This window comes from Etheostoma cragini, chromosome 17 (assembly GCF_013103735.1).
Source record: "Etheostoma cragini isolate CJK2018 chromosome 17, CSU_Ecrag_1.0, whole genome shotgun sequence".
Lineage (NCBI taxonomy): Eukaryota > Metazoa > Chordata > Actinopteri > Perciformes > Percidae > Etheostoma > Etheostoma cragini.
In genome coordinates, this window is record NC_048423.1 from 8,103,411 (window position 1) to 8,119,797 (window position 16,387).

The 16,387-nt window shown below is 40.3% G+C and overlaps 2 protein-coding genes across 2 annotated transcripts in view; one reads left to right on the plus strand and one right to left on the minus strand.

Annotated features, from left to right (window-relative positions):
* The window catches only part of dis3 (DIS3 exosome endoribonuclease and 3'-5' exoribonuclease), an 8,236-nt gene extending 2,103 nt beyond the window's left edge, over positions 1-6,133 (minus strand). Inside the window, exons 1-16 of the mRNA XM_034898204.1 lie at positions 5,798-6,133; positions 5,145-5,302; positions 4,514-4,710; positions 4,165-4,238; positions 3,857-4,024; positions 3,486-3,659; positions 3,070-3,183; positions 2,747-2,884; positions 2,479-2,625; positions 2,275-2,391; positions 2,082-2,183; positions 1,467-1,531; positions 1,198-1,282; positions 900-1,027; positions 597-683; positions 281-437 (exon numbers count right to left, since the gene is read on the minus strand). Coding sequence (XP_034754095.1) covers positions 281-437; positions 597-683; positions 900-1,027; positions 1,198-1,282; positions 1,467-1,531; positions 2,082-2,183; positions 2,275-2,391; positions 2,479-2,625; positions 2,747-2,884; positions 3,070-3,183; positions 3,486-3,659; positions 3,857-4,024; positions 4,165-4,238; positions 4,514-4,710; positions 5,145-5,302; positions 5,798-6,016 — 2,130 coding nt within the window. The 5' untranslated portion in view covers positions 6,017-6,133. The remainder of the gene's footprint in view (positions 1-280; positions 438-596; positions 684-899; positions 1,028-1,197; positions 1,283-1,466; positions 1,532-2,081; positions 2,184-2,274; positions 2,392-2,478; positions 2,626-2,746; positions 2,885-3,069; positions 3,184-3,485; positions 3,660-3,856; positions 4,025-4,164; positions 4,239-4,513; positions 4,711-5,144; positions 5,303-5,797) is intronic.
* A 369-nt stretch (positions 6,134-6,502) lies between these two features.
* pibf1 (progesterone immunomodulatory binding factor 1) overlaps positions 6,503-16,387 on the plus strand; it is a 20,146-nt gene continuing 10,261 nt past the window's right edge. Inside the window, exons 1-10 of the mRNA XM_034898205.1 lie at positions 6,503-7,177; positions 7,995-8,095; positions 8,584-8,782; positions 9,238-9,357; positions 10,494-10,627; positions 11,140-11,248; positions 11,380-11,499; positions 11,603-11,664; positions 11,832-11,957; positions 12,534-12,632. Of these exons, the coding sequence (XP_034754096.1) occupies positions 6,911-7,177; positions 7,995-8,095; positions 8,584-8,782; positions 9,238-9,357; positions 10,494-10,627; positions 11,140-11,248; positions 11,380-11,499; positions 11,603-11,664; positions 11,832-11,957; positions 12,534-12,632 (1,337 nt within the window). The 5' untranslated portion in view covers positions 6,503-6,910. The remainder of the gene's footprint in view (positions 7,178-7,994; positions 8,096-8,583; positions 8,783-9,237; positions 9,358-10,493; positions 10,628-11,139; positions 11,249-11,379; positions 11,500-11,602; positions 11,665-11,831; positions 11,958-12,533; positions 12,633-16,387) is intronic.

Below are 16,387 nucleotides of genomic sequence, written 5' to 3' on the forward strand. Positions count from 1 at the left end.
AATGACAACACCATAAATCAAAGCATCATAGGACCCCTCCAGAAAGCTTAAGTATCTTCCCAATTTTCCAGCGTAGACATCAAATCTGGCAAAAGGACATATTTTCATACGCCGCCACCCTAGCCATCTCACAAGCCCACCACATTTTGGCTATTTAAAACTATTGCCAATTAATGGACATCCTCAATTCATAACAAGGTAAATTGATTAAAGTAACTCAAGAAGGAAGCATACAACTGGGACACTAGAGCACATTTTCTGCATGACCATCTCCGCTCACCTTGGACTTTGCAGCCTTGAGCAGGATGTCGTAGTTCGATGGAGGTGGTGCCGGATGTTTCCTTAGCATTGCACAGTCGGGAAATTCGTCGTAAATCTTCTGGGCAACTGAAATGTTGGCCAGCAACATGAACTCTTCTACCATGGAGTTTGTCTCCCTAAAAACCAAGAGATACATTTATTTACATCTGTCCAAAACACAATGCCTTACATGCTGGGTAAAGCACTTAAAAACAAAACAAAAAGCAGAGCTTTTGTGGAGAAAGGGGTTTTAAAAAGGATTCTGCAGAATGCTTCTTTTTTCTTAAGTTACCTACACGAGTTCTTTTGCCTGGAGGTCAATGGGGTCGTGGGTTTCACTGTCAATGTGGAAACGGACCTCTAAGGACGACAGCGTCAGCGCCCTAAAGGATATCAAATGCAACATAAAACACAATTCATGTTCAAAACAGCCAGCTTCAATATACAGCGGTATTCATGAGTTCCAAGCAAATGAGCCATGTATAGACCAAAATCAAAATCAAACAATAGCATTTTCTGCCCACACCATTAGAATGTAGCTTTCTACATTTTGTAAATATGTTCTTCTGCCTCCACTTTATCCAACTCCACATGCTTACCCTTTCTCTATCCTCTGCCTCTTGAGGATTTTGGCGAGTTTGTTGAGACCTCGCAGGCTCTTGGTGATGTCATCATTCTTGGTGGTGTCATCAATCCTCATTTGGGCCTCAGCGTAGGTCAAAGATGCCTGTAAAACAAGGAAACATTAAAAAAAACATGCTTGAAAATATCTTGAAGCTGTAATTTTGTGTCTTACAAATAGATTATGAAAGCAGATGGTAGCAGAATCACTTCACATCATTTCAAAAACATTGAGTATATTTTTATATTCGTGTACATTGTGTGTTGGTACCATACCTTGGACTTAATTACACTTTTTGTGAACCGGGTCTTAAGAATTTCAGCCTTGTGGTTCATCTCCCAGATACATGAGAAGGCCAGCCTAATAAAAAAAATGTAAATAGAATTACAGACAAACATTTCAGCTACATTCATTTAAAATCAATTAACTGCAATAGCAAAAAAAAAACTATGATCTATTTATTTACAGAAATATCTTTTCAAAAGAAGGAGCATTTATGTCATTGATTATTATGTAAGTGTGTGTATGTATCTTTTGTCCTCACCTTTCTACATTGGAGCGTAGAGAACAAAGATTGGAGCTGAGCAGCTCAGGAACCATATCTATCCTCTGGTGGACACATCATTAAAATAATGTTAGTTTTTTTAAGTTAAGCTCTGTAAAACGAGAGAATTCTAAAATCAACCATAGTGGTCGAGGACAGCATATTAGTTAGTCGCAATAAACAAGATTTCCATACAACCCAAATATTCCTTCACAAAAACCTGGACTGGATTAATAAATACATTTTTTTTTTATGTAATACTGTCATCAAGTGTGTTTGGCACCTCCAGAAGACCCCCTCGAAAACGAGATGCTTCATATCAAGGGATTATCATAACAATAAATTTCAAATTGTATATTCAGAGCTAAAAAGATGAATGGAGTTGTTAATAGAGACGTCAGTGTAATTAAGCTGCAATCTGGCCCATAATGGTGGACTCAAATAGGTAAACACATGGTACAGGTGTCAAATTGTCTACTACATTGTAAACACAAACTGTAAACACCATCTTCCAAATATAAAATGTCTTGTGAAATTTAATGTTGATAGGGATTTTCAAATTCTGATGTGAAAAGACTTGGATCCAAGTGTGAGTGTGTGTGCGTTTTTCCTTACTTTGCCACACAAGTAGACAGTGGTGCCACGGTTCGCAGCCTCTCTGTCCATAGCATTGCCAGGTCTGATGAAGTGACTGACGTCAGCAATGTGGACGCCCACCTACAGAAAACAAATGAAATACCGTGGGCTCATATAGAATATAAACGCAAACATTTCTGTGCTTTATTATGTATGTGTCCAACATGTGTACCTCAAGGTTTCCATTGTCGAGCTCTCTACAGTGTAGGGCATCATCAATGTCTGTACATCCCGGAGGATCCACGCTGCACACTGTCAGATTCCTCAGGTCCTCTCTCCTCGCCATTTCCTGGTTCAAAAACATCCAAATCAATACACGCACGCATACACGCACGAGAATACTGCTCAGTGTAGCTCAAGAAAAAGTGGTCGTTACCTCTGGTGTGATGGTCCACGGCATCTTGGGAAGGAAACTGAGCACGGCCTGAGAAAAGTCCTGGTGGGGGACGTCATGCTCCAGCAGCAGCACCTCCTGCTCCGTGTCCTTCTCCCCTGCTTTTCCCAGACTGCGCACAAAGTGACCCTAAAAAGGAAGAAAAGATTTATCTCCATGGACAGACTTGGTGTTTTTACGCATGGAGTGAGTGGAGATGTAGGACATCTAAGTTCCAAAGATTTGACAGTCTGATGAGGTTCCAACTCACATTTGGATATCTGGAGTGTCTGGGCCAGCCATCGATGGCCACCATGATCCTCTGGCCTGCCAGTGTGGATGCCTGACGCGTTTCAATGCGAATGCGTGGGATACGGCGATCTGCCGGGGTGAAAAGATGGCGGGTTGACTGTACGAAAAAGAAGATAAAAAAGATGGTCAATGCTGAGGGACAAGAAAGTTTCTGAAATATACAGAGATGTATTCATTTAAATAAAGCATGCATACCAAATTTGAGGACAGCTTTAATTTTTTTAAGCCAAGTAAACATAAACTGTGTATAACATTTAATATTATAGAACAGTCTAGACTTACCTCTTTAATTTGGGAGATATTGAGCATGCCACAAAATGGCCTCCAGTTCCTTTTGATGATTCCCACAACTTTGCCTGTGGGCTTCCTGGCTGCTTCAGCTGCTGATATCCTCAACTGCTCAGACACACAGGAACACAGAGGTCATTAAGATACTGAAGCTACAAAGGCCATATTGGGGTTGATATCAATTGCTACTCTCTTTTTGAGTAGCACAGCTCCCAGATACTGGGTGGGAAAATGCAACGTGGCCGAGCCACGTGCGTCGCTGCGACGCGTAGTTACATTTTTCGAGAGGTTAGGCTACGCCTTAGGGTCCGGCGTAGACGCAGAGGGGTCTGCGGGGGTACGCCACTGATTCTACGCACAACCACAAAAGGGCCTTAACAACTCTTCCTTTCAGTTAAACACAAATTCACCGCTTTCTCCTCGTCCTCGTCATCCTCCTCATCATTATTATCGTCCTTTGCTGCCCCTTCATCCTGCAACACGACTGACGAGGGCGCCACCCACTGATTCTGCGGCAACAGTTGCACGGCAACCACATCCTGGTACACTGCTCTGTTGAGATTCTGAAGACCCTGGATGAGAATCTGAAAGCAGGCCGAAGGGACAGTACAGAGCTTTTTACATTTGCATGCATTTTGCTATATTTGACAGTCAATTAACCTTGTAGTAATTCCTTTAACTGGAAACTCAACATCCAGATGGTCTACTGAGAGACCCTTACATTTCTAGATTCTAGCTAATCGTTTAGACAAACTTTAGACACATACACACACACACACACCTCTGTGCTTTCTTCCCCATCTCCCTGGACAAAGACTGTGGCCTCCAGATAGTTGTCCCTGCTGGCCCTAAAGGTGCCCTGGACGAATGCGCCACTCTTGATTCCCGCTTGGATCTTGGACAGAGGGAGGTGCTCTGGGAATAACACCTTACTGCTGGTGATGTCATGCTGAGAGCGGAAAGAAAAAGGAATAAATGGAAGGAGAAAAACACTAAGAAAAGGCAGTGGGATAAACAGGAGATACATTTACAAATGTTACATACGGAAATAGCTTTCATTTCTATATTTAAATAAGACAAATGGTTTACCTTGTCATCATTGGACAAAGCCAGACGATCCACAAGCTCAGGGTTCCCTATCAGGCTCTTGATGTACTCCTCACCTAGAATGTATATGAAAAATGCTTGTGGTAAATACAGTTGATGCTGTTTGAAAGCATGGTAGTATCCAACAGCAAAAGTGAGGAGGCATTAGGTGACCACACTTGCTTACATGGATGGTGTTTCAAACAGAATGACTGATAATCCTGTCTGCACCTTGTGGTAGAAGTCTACAACAGTCTTTTGGGGATCTGTATTCTTGCCATGAAGAGCATTTTAAACTCAAATTGCCACTGTGCCCCTTAATATATTCTTTCTCTGAAGAAATACCGCCTACATTTGTACACCAGCAGGCCGCTCTCCTCTGCCTTTTGCTTGTTCCCTTGATCATTGGTAAGGAGGACCACCTTGAGTCCGTCCGCGTTGGACTCAGATGTCTTCAGGTGCTGGGTGTACCATGTTGCCGCCACACGGATTGCACGGTCGTTACGGTCGTTGGCGCTTTCCCCCGGTTCACGTTCAATAAATGTCTCTCTGGAAAAATAAAAATAAAATGATTAGGAGGACAAATGTAAGGGTGACAAAACCAAAAACCTTCTGCAATGCTTTTCACAAGCAAATTATATCAGGGGAAATGTCTTATCTATGAATATGAGTAGAAACTTCATGAGAAACTTCCCAATCTACATTGTTATTGTATCATTGATTACTTTTACTTTTTACTACTAATATATGTTATTTGTATAGTGCTTAAAAAATTTACTTAAAGGCACTTTACATAAAAAAAACATAAAAACAATGACAGAAGCCGAAAAAAGCAATACTATATAAAAACAGCTACAACTATAAGAAATAAAATAAAATAAAAATGGTAGATAAATGGCAGCTTTGAGTGCGGTTTTGAAAGAGGGTAGGGAGTGTAATTAAGATGTTGTGATGCAGTAGAAAGGTAAGTGGTGTCTTTGTACCTATGGTGTTCGTTGGTAAAAGCATAGAAGTGTTTCTCTGTCTCATGTATGATGTCCTTCAGGCGTTTATAGACCGGTGCACTGCGGTGGCGAACCTCCTGCAGCACAGTCTGAAGGATTATCACATTACGGATCACAGGGTCTTCCAACACGTCAATCTGCAGGACACAGAAAGTATAAACATAAGGTTAAGTCAGAGCTGTTCAGAATCTGGTGCAAAGGTTGTACGTTTATGTGAATTTAAAAAGGTAAGTTATAATGGACGTGAATCAATCACCATCACCTAAATGTATGGTCTCCACTTTAATTGGTTAACATACTATTACAGGCATGTAAAGACACAACGAAGATTATACAGCTGTGTGAGAAGGAAAATATTACCCTACAATAAAAGATTATGTATATTAATATCAATGTCAATATTGACATGCTATACATGCTATTCATTCATAAATAAATCAAGTCAGCACCCGTTTTTCAGTATCTTATAATGCATGAGATAGTACATTATGTATAATGCTGTATTATTATCACAGTACATGAAGCAAAAACTGCGGCTACAAGTCTATGGATAATGGCATGTCAAAAGGCCCTTTTTGTTTAAGAATACACATAAAATGAGATATCCAGAGGAAGGGGGAGACGCTTTTTACCTGGTGCAGCACCACATTAGTGTCAGGGATCACATAATGTGGATAAGAGCACAAGTTGCTCTCAATACATGCGTCTCTCTGCAACACCGTGGACTCCTGTTTGCATTCAGTGCAAACTTCGCTTCCGCACCAAATATCATCTCTCAGATAATGCTCGCGCACTATCTTCATCACCCCACCCGAGCGGGTCTTCTTCACAAAGGTTTTAGATTTCAACATGATGAAGTTGAACGCCTCAAAAGATCAAATCCCGATGTTTTGATGCTACCATATGATGACAAACATAAGAGTTAGCTCATGAGTTAGCTGCCCATGTGTAAACTGATTTAGTGGGCCAAAAAAAAACCTTACCGGAGAAATGATGAACACGAAGTGGGATGGCAGGTTTTCGTTTTCAATCGTGTGTGTTAATCTCTATTTAAAATTTTTGTTGGAAAATAATACAAGTTGTGCATAAAGTCATCACGACATTTCACGATTTTTATGTAAAACAATTTTAAAGTCTGTGTTTAGTTTTGGTTGTCCATCTAATAGTTGTTCAATGAAAACAAAGCAGAGGAAGGCAGAAGACTGTTAAACAAGTAGTTAGCTAATTGTATAGCGACCCTCTACGGTTAGTAGTAGATACTGCATACTCTGTGCCTTGTAACGAATTACAGATGAGTGGACGTTGAGCATACTGCTTTGCATTACCGCAGACGGCGCTGTATTCAACCCACTCAACACAACAAAACCCTCGTAGTCAAGCCGTCCGTTGGCGGTTAGAAGACCACTCGGAGCGGGACCCTTAAAAACACCACATCGAGGACTGTGGTCAGCTCTGGGGTGTCACTTTAACGCTGTAACGGGCTGTATATCTTATTTTCTTGATTGGGAGTAACGTTCTATTGGTAACGTTAGTCTGTTTAAAACGATGTACTAGACTGGTGCTCGGTCGGGATTTGGTTGTGGTTGTCATTGCACCAAACTAACGTTAACGTATCACATATCGCGATGTCCCTTAACTCGATTAACACATTTTTCTAATCTCACTAAGATCGCTACAGTTACTGGCTCACTCGCATTGTTAGTCAACGTTTACGAGCATAAACAAGAGGATCAAAACACTACAGGATGCCTCACAAGAAGCAACAGCTGAGGCCGACAGCAGCCAACGTCTCCAGCTCCCTGGACTTGGAATCGGAGGACATCAGCCTGGAGACAACCGTGCCCACCACCGAGGACATCTCCTCGTCCGACGAGCAGCGGGACGGCTCCCAGAAGGTGACACGCCAGCTGATCGAGAGGAAGGAGCTACTGCACAATGTCCAGCTGCTGAAAATCGAGCTGTCTCAGAAAAACCTAATCATAGACAACATGAAGGCCGACCATATGTCCAAGGTAGAAGGGAGGAAAGATGCTCTTTGTATGTATGAATATGTTGGTGCAACTCATCCCCAGCTTGTGCCTCTCATTATTCTCAAATGATTAGCTAGAGGCACGAGTTAACCTCAAGTTGTCCTCGGGTCATATTGACCTGTTTTCCTATATCCATGTTCTTTTTAACCACTCAATTGTAAATACCCAAATAACCTGATTGATTCCACACAACGCTCTTTGGCAAGTACAGATCTCTACTTTCATTATTTTTGGAGTGTCTTATTCAATATTATAGCATTTGGAAAAAAAAATTGAAGTGGTTTTGAACTAGTATTGAGGAAAAGTTGACATATTCCAGTCTGTGATTATCCATCAACATGCATTTCTTTAATTTTAGTCTAAATAATTTCTAATTTCTGCTTTTCTAACTCAAACATCATGTATAATTTCCTATAAATGAGGTTTATTGACCATAAAGTCCAAAAATAACTGTAAAACTGAAGTTAATATGTTAGGGTTACGTAGTGTTGAACATTGAAAAAAGTGTCAAAAGTGTTGAAAAAAGGGGCAAATGTAAGAAAAAAGTTAAAAACATTGATAAAAGCATCAAAAAGCATTATTTGTGATATAAACACAAGGCTTAAAAAGGTTTTAACTTAACATTTTGACCTAGAAAAAGTAAATGTTGATCTACGGGAAGACAACAGGAGGGTTAAAGCTACATTATGCCCACCTGACAAAGACAGAGGGATGCAGTAACTACCATATTACAGAAGTATTTTTGTTGCAATTAGCTACAGTCCCGTGAATGTTTCCATGCATGTGTCTCATGTGGCAGACTGAGGAGCTGGAGGAGAGGCTGAACGACGCTCTACATCAGAAACAGCTTTTGGCCCTGAGACTGGATAGCCACCTGAAACTCACCCAAGAGGAGAATAGGTGAGGAAAAGTGGAAGAGAGGATGGACAGTGAAATGTGCTGTAATCCCATTGTAATTGTTGATGTATGTGTTTGTTTTTTGTTTTTTAAAGTTGGTGTACCCATGAAGATATAATAGTATTTTTGTATTATTTTAATATAAGTATGAATATTTAAAAAAAAGAAGTAAAGTCGTTATCTTCAACTCTTGGAGGATGGAAGGGCAGAAACATTTACACATTTGTACACAGTTTGAACAATTTATACTTGCTGGCTGTTTGTCATTTAACATGTTTTCTGTTTTCAAGAATTTTCTACACCGTGCAGTGGTGTTTAGATTGTCATCTTATCTAGACACATTTAACACACACAGAGAACACACAAACACACACGCACTAAGGAAGGCATGAAAAGGGTTTAGCCAGAATAACTCTACCTGTCTTATTTATCCCATTATTTAGCTGGTAAGCACAAAAGTAAACTGTGCTAACAAAGACTGTCATCACCAGGAAGCAGCAAGCTCTGCGTAAGCAAGAGATGGAGGCCATCCTGCTCAGGCAGCAGCAGCTAGAGGAGACCAACCGGCAGCTGTGTGACAAGGCTGGAGAGCTGCGGAGGTCGCTCCGGGATCTGGACCTCTCCCAGGACAGGTACCAGGAGCTCCGCGACCTCCCTGACGACAGAATCTCCATACAGGAATATGTAGCTGTAAGTATGGGGGGGCTACACCACCTTGTTGAACCAGAAAGACTAGATATGATACAGTACATTATGGGGATAAACTAATACTGTTTTTTCAAGGACGATGCCGATTATTAGTAGTTAATGAAAACCAATAACCAAGATTAAAGATTTTGGAATGTTACAAACTCCAACACAGAACTTCTCTCTAAGCAATTATTTAATAAATTAGAAATTTTCAACATAATACACAGTAAAAGATATTCATATAGTGTTACCGAAGCAGAGGCATTAGGGACAGATGCAGTGCTGCAGTGCACTTTTTATATAACTTTATCGGTTATCGTGCAAATAAAACGCCAATACAGATAATCTGCAAAACGCCAAAAGTGGCCCGATAACCAGCCAGGGCCGATAATCGGTCTATCACTGGTACATGATGAAGCTAACAGAGGGACCTTTTTTCTTTGCTGTATGTTTAGATGCGTTTCTACGAGGTGGTGACTCCTCTGCGGACTCAGCTAGCTGAGCTCAGTGTGAAGAGAGGCAGTTTGACTGAAGACCTGGACACACACAGAACCCAAATGAAGGCTTTGATGGAGGTACAGCACGCATACACAAGCTTGCACTATACCTCTATGTCGCATTCTTTCATCTTCCTGCACAAGTTCACATGTTTCGAAGTTGCGCAGATTTTATCTCACTTAGGCATTATTGTATTCTTCATGTTTTATCACCTTTTTTTGCATTTTCTCTTTCATTTCTGTTTATATCATATATTTTGCACCGTGTAAAATTCAAAAAAATAGATTTAAGTAGAATAGCAGCCAGCTGGATTTTTGCTTTTCATTTGCATTCTTTAAACGCTCAAGAACAACACACTTTAAACAATTCACTCCTCCAGGCTTTGGGTCACATATTTGGAAAACATAGATATGAGGAATGCAGAATTTTTTTTAAAGATTAGGGTTTGGTCATTTTAAGCCTTTATTTGGACAGCTTAGACTCGAAATGGGAGAGAGAAGGGGAATGACATGCAGCAAAGAGCTACAGGTTGGAGTCTCACCTGCGGCCGCTGCGTCGAAGAATAAACCTCTATAAATGGGTGCTTGCTCCACCAGGTGTGCTAACCAGGTGCCCGTAAAATGCACTCTTTAATGCTAGACATGTCAGTTACAGCGTCCCCGAAATGGTAATTTTCACAGCCTGCAGTGCTTAGAATGAAATATGACAGAAATCATAGAAAAAAGCCATCCAGTTGATCTAGTCAGCATTGCCCTGTAGGCATAAATGACACGTTGACGAGATAATGATACAGCATGCTGAAGGCAGGGTTAAGAATTTGGCAAAAGAAAATAACATGACAATGGCAATCACGAGCCCCCTTGAGACTGAGTAAGCATTTTTTGAATGCCAGAGTATCTAGACATCGTTACTGAACAGGTGCTTGCCTTTATTGTCACAATGTCTTTTTCACTTACATACGCCCAGCAGATAAATTACTCATCGACTCTACATGGTCCCAGAAAAAGGATGTGATGTTCACTGCATGAATTTGCTAATAAAGAATTGGCATGAACTCTATGACATTGTCAAGATGGCAAGGGTTCTTGCCAAATTCCTGTCTGAAAAATGAATACTCGTGTTTAGGAGGTACAATCCTGCCTATTGCACAGTGTATCTAAAAATATGAATACTCCGTTTAATAAAAAATGTTGTTCGTCCTGTGTCTCCACAGAGCTACGAGGAGGAGCGGAGGCTTCGTACTGAGCTGGAGTTGAGGAGCCAGAGATTGACCCTAGAACTGGCCGACACCAAACAGCAGATCCAAGAAGGAGACTATCGCCGAGACAACTACCCTGTCATAAAACGGTGTGTGTGTGTGTGTGTGTGTGTGTGTGTGTGTGTGTGTGTGTGTGTGTGTGTGTGTGTGTGTGTGTGTGTGTGTGTGTGTGTGTGTGTGTGTGTGTGTGTGTGTGTGTGTGTGTGTGTGTGTGTGTGTCAGATTAAGAGAAGTGGCTTGACTCGATTTGAAGGCTGCAAGTACAGTTTTTAAGGCTGTATCCCAAAAGCATTTGTGTATGGGTTATGAGGGGAAAGGGACAGGGTCAGGGACAGGGACAGGGCCAGGAGTCAGTTTGAGCAGACGTTCCTGCCGTTTGTGTGTATCATTACTTTAATATTGTTTGCTGTTTCACGGAACATCACCTAACACCATATTGCATATTGGTTAAGTCAGTACATGGAAAAATCTAGTTAGGATTGATAATTTGCTCAACATCAAAACTCAAGAACACTTTTAGTCTTTTCTAGCTTCCCCCCATATTTAAATTCTGGATATGTAAGTTCAAATGTATGTTAACCTTTTAAACTTTGGTTTATAGTGAGCGTGACAACTTTGAGGCAGAACTAAAGGAATTAAAGAGAAGATTTGAAACTCTCGACCTGACTCACACTGCAGTGACCAGAGAAAGGAACACACTCAGCAAGGAGGTGCTGCACACACACACACACACACACACACACACACACACGCGCACACATACATAATTTGTCTTTATAATATTCTCCTTGGATGTACTGTATTTTGTAATAGTTTTTTTTGTTCTCTTCTTGCCCTTCAGGTGGCGACATTGCAGCAGTCAGTGACTCTCCTGCAGAAGGACAAGGAGTACCTACACCGGCAGAACATGGAAATGAGTGTCCGCTGTGCGCATGAAGAAGACCGCCTGGAGAGGCTCCAGGTCCATAAAATTGATTAGCTAGGAGGCTCATCTAATACAAGAGGCATTCAACAATAGGAAGGGGTCTTTTAACATGCTCTCACTTTTTGATTCTGTGGTCTAGGTACAATTAGAAGACACTAAGAAGGCAAGAGAGGACGCCTATGAAAAATATGTAGCATCCAGGTTAGGAGCTGCTGTTTTACATCAATCACCAGCATCCAAAATTCTAGTGCATTTAATGTGGGAGACGTACGCTGTGCCAAAACACTGACATTGACGGTTTCATCTGCCAGCGACAATAGGATACAGTCTGTTAATTCTTATCTTTTCTTTTTCAATTTCCGCTACAGAGACCGCTATAAGTCAGAGTATGAGACCAAGTTGAGAGACGAGCTGGAGAACATTAGGCTGAAAACCAGTCAGGAGATTGACAATCTACAGAGAACCTCCAGGGAGATGTATGAGAGGGAGAACAGGTATCAGTCTTTTTTTTTTATTAAAAAAATAATAATAATACCTAAGAAACGGTGTATATATGTATGTACCAATTATGAACAAATATTGGGCTATTCAACCAGAGGAAATTGTAGATTTTAGTAAAATTCCATATCAATTATTTTTAGCTGACCAATTTTCAGATAACACAACACTGGTATTGTGTATCTAAAAACAAAAGTAATTTCATAATGTTCTTTCTCAGTAATCAAGTGCAGGTGTAGCCTGTAATGTTATAGCAGAAAGCTCTTTTATAAATTGGAGCGATGTATTAAGAATTGATGGATTGTGCACGCACTAGAATTAGTAAAGACAATGTCTAAACTGTCTTTTTGTTTTCACCCATTCATCTAGTATACAGTACAGGATAAGTCAGCAAATTAAATATGAATGCTTATGCAACAATTTCAGAAGAGGAAGAGTTATTACCACAGATAAAGTAGCATCAAAATAAATGGAAATGCCAACATAACTTCAAAAGAACAAAGGCTTTTTTTATTATGCACAACATATCCAACATGCTGATTATTTTCTGCTGCGTGCGTGTATTTGACCAGGAACTTGCGTGAGGCCCGAGACAATGCGGTGCTCGAGAAGGACAGAGCAGTGGCTGCAGAGAGAGAGACCCAGTCCAGATATGACCAACTGCTGGAACAGTGAGTATTACCATCGATCTCACACAGAAATATTTCCATACAGTTTATATCAAACACTGTTGATATACATTGAACGATGGCGGACAGGTTTACAACAACAGAACAAACAAAGTGACATATTTGCACACTGACTTCTAGTGTTATCGAGACATGCAGCTGATTTAGAGTGAAATAAAATTCTAATCAGCACCTTCATCTTTGGACAAAGGCAGAAAAAAAAAAACTCATATCTGAGAACTTGGACAAATAAAACCATACCTATCATAGTTAGTTAGTTAGATACCACTACAAGGAAGGAAGGAAGAAAGTAGTTTTTTCTGCAGTTTTCTAACCCTTTAATATGACTTAAAGTGGGAGTCTGTAAACACTTTATAGTAAAATCTGCATTTTGAATAACATACAGTTCATGTTTTTGTTGTTGTTTCAATTTACAAAATGATCTGGTTCTATTTCTCAGATTTCACCATTTCTCAAATCTGGAGACCAAGTTTACTTTAGTGAATACATAATAAAGACATGATGATGCCTGTTGGACAGCTCCCATGGCCTTTTTAGAAGTTAAACACTACAACTTTTGCACTTAAATGTAGGTCACTTCCTGGATGCACTCTAAATAGGCTGTCAATCAGCGACGGTTAATTAACTTCAACTGAAGGCAACTGTTCAACTGGAAAAAAACCTAGAAAAGTTAGTACGGTTTTTGTTGTTGTCAACCATCTATAAATTTGAAACATGACATGGTTAACCACATTCCTCATCTTTATAGCGTTGGCTCTTTGTGTGGGGGTTAGCCAAGGCCAAAGAGTGTTATTTTATAAAGAAGACGTATTTTATTGATCCCTAAGGGAAAATTCCATTTCCCTCTATTGTTAGTTTACACATTACCCACCCACAGCCCCGAATCACACACACATGCACAAAGAGGACCTATTAATATTATTAAGTTATATTCAGCTTGGATTCCTCTGTATTTCAATTAAAGCTGTGAGATTTTGTTTTGTCTGATGCTGATGTGCGAGCCAGCAGCGGTCCGTCATTAGCACACGTTGTGGGAGAGACAGGACTGTGGTGGCTGTGGTTAACTGTCTCTTACTAAAGATCACATGAAACCTTTGCTGTAGCTGTGAGGTCAGAAGGTGACATGGAAGTCAGAGTTCCCTGCAGATCAGTCTAGTAGTAACTGGTGTCATTGGCCCAGCTGCTTGGCTCTGCCGCATAGTGAGAGACAGGAGATTGTGTTGTACTCAAGACCCTTGATGCTGACAAAACTGTTGCCTTGACAGGAACAGCTTTGCTAAAGCCTTTTTGTTTTGTCAGATTTTGCACAACAACATATTATTATTATTATGCTCATTTTCATGTTTATAATTGTATTAAGAAGTCATGTCATAGGTTATATTACATGGTTTAATTTTCAAGAAACACCATATTTATGTTGGACTGTACATTGCTGCAGCTCTTCTTTTCACCATGTGTGTTGAGCTCTCTGTTTTAGCTACAGAGTGAGGCATCACACTTCTATGTCATCTTTGTTGGGAGTCACACATTCACAGTACCTAGGTAATGACTACTAGCCATTCAGAAGCAGAGTTTGAGGACATGCCAGGATAGCAGCTAGGCAAGGTGTGTTACAAAATGACGCACATTCGTCACAGAAGTAAAGGCTGGACTACAATAGCGCTGTTTGGAGCAGTTTGTGAACAGTGTTTTCTGTTGGAGATGGTAAGTCCTTTTGGGTTGGATTTTGGTCTTTTTCACTTTGTAAACCTATAACGTGCACAAAAAAGATACATAAAACAAAAAAAAGGAAATGTAAAAAGCCAAAAAGCATAATATGAACATTTTCATGTTTATTTTTCGTAGGGGTGGGAATCACCAGAGGCCACACAATACAATATCATTACGATACTAATGTCACAATATGATAGTATTGCAATTTTTAAACATATTGCGAAATTCAGCAATATATTGCAATTATATTACCTTTTTCCAACTTTAAATGAGTGTCGAGCAGACAAACTGAGCAACACATATATAATAATAGATCGATATTTGGCGTCTGCGTATTGATATAGTATTGCCACAAAAAACATTGCGATACTATACTGGATCGATTCCCCCCCCCCCTACCTTTAAGTCATTTCCCATTTCCAAACATCCTCTAAGGGATTTGTTTCCAAGATGAAACCTACTATCTCGGCCCCTAGGCAACAATGCCCATCTCAGTACAGGTGCCTCTGGGTTATGGCCTTGTAGGTTGTTTCAAATCTTGCATGGAAATGGCAACAGATATATTGTGAGCCCTGCTGCATGCCCACACACACACACACACACACACACACACACACACACACACACACACACACACACAATTTTTTTGTTATATTTCTGCTGCATGCGTACATGTCTCTCTACGAACAAATGATGTGTTTGCACTTATGTTTCATTACTTTCTTATTTTAAACTTCGTTTTACAATATTGCATCTGCATCAGACAGACAGACAAAGATTCACACACACAGCAGCAGCAGCAGCAGCAGCAGCAGTAGTGTCCCTGTCCTGGGTCACTACTACATACCAGTCATTTTTCTAGATCCATACCACCAGCTGTTGGACTTTCCATACAAACACTTTACTCCCCCTTGTCCTGCTGCGATCACATTCCCTCTCTCCGACGCATTGCAAGCCAGCAATGACAGATGCTAGCCACAAGCCCTTAACCCCTAACCCCACACATACCTCTATTTTTGGGGCAAAGAATGAGACAGACAAACTTGAAATGGTGTCATGTGATTGTAGCATACAGGACCAGCTTGAATCTCAGCGCTCTGTTTCAGAATGCAGGCTAACAAGCTAGTTACGGTGATCAATTTAACCAAAACAAAGACAAAGTATTGAGTACTGTTTTCCATTTTCACCTCTCTAGCAGACCTAGACTTGTTGTCCAGAGACAGAGGCTCTTACCCACTGTAACTGTCAATATTGGCAAAAAAATAACGTTTAAAACTAGCAAGAAATGCCGTGGCTCACTGCACTCCTCTGGTAAAGTAAGGTACAATTTCTTAAGAACATTTTTCCTTCTTGCATAGATAGCAGCCACCATGATATAAAGAAGGCTTGAAATGTCGACCATGTGTACATGTCTGTCACTGTGAGCACACAGCTCAGGCCTGCACTCTATGGATGATGAAATCCTATCAGGCCAGCTGTAATCAAGAGTTATTAATATTATCCAACCAACCCCCATGGTTTTGTAGAGTCCGTGTGTTGGTGCTTTAAGGCTGCATGAGGAAGAGCGCTGGGCTCAAGTTTTTGTTTTACTTTTTTAGGGCTGCAACAAGTGATTGTTCTTTCTGTTTGTCTGTTGATTATTTTTTCAATGAATCAACTAATTATTTAGTCTATATAACTATATATAAATAATGAAACACTGACAACATAATTTCTCGTAGAGTGATTTGTATCGCCCCAACAGTCAAAAACCAGATGATTTTTAAGTTTAAGATGATATAAAACAGCAAAGAAGAACATTCTTATGTTGGAGGAGGTTGAATACATGTTAATTCATGTTTTTCTGCCTGATAAATGATTTAAAACATTACTCTATTATCTAAATGATCTGTCTTTAGCATTTGGTGTTTGCAGTGTTATTGATTTGTGCAAATCAAATAGAAGCCATATATATACACTACCGGTCAAAAGTTTGGGGTCACTCACAAATTTCCATTTCACTCCATTATAGACAGGATACCAGC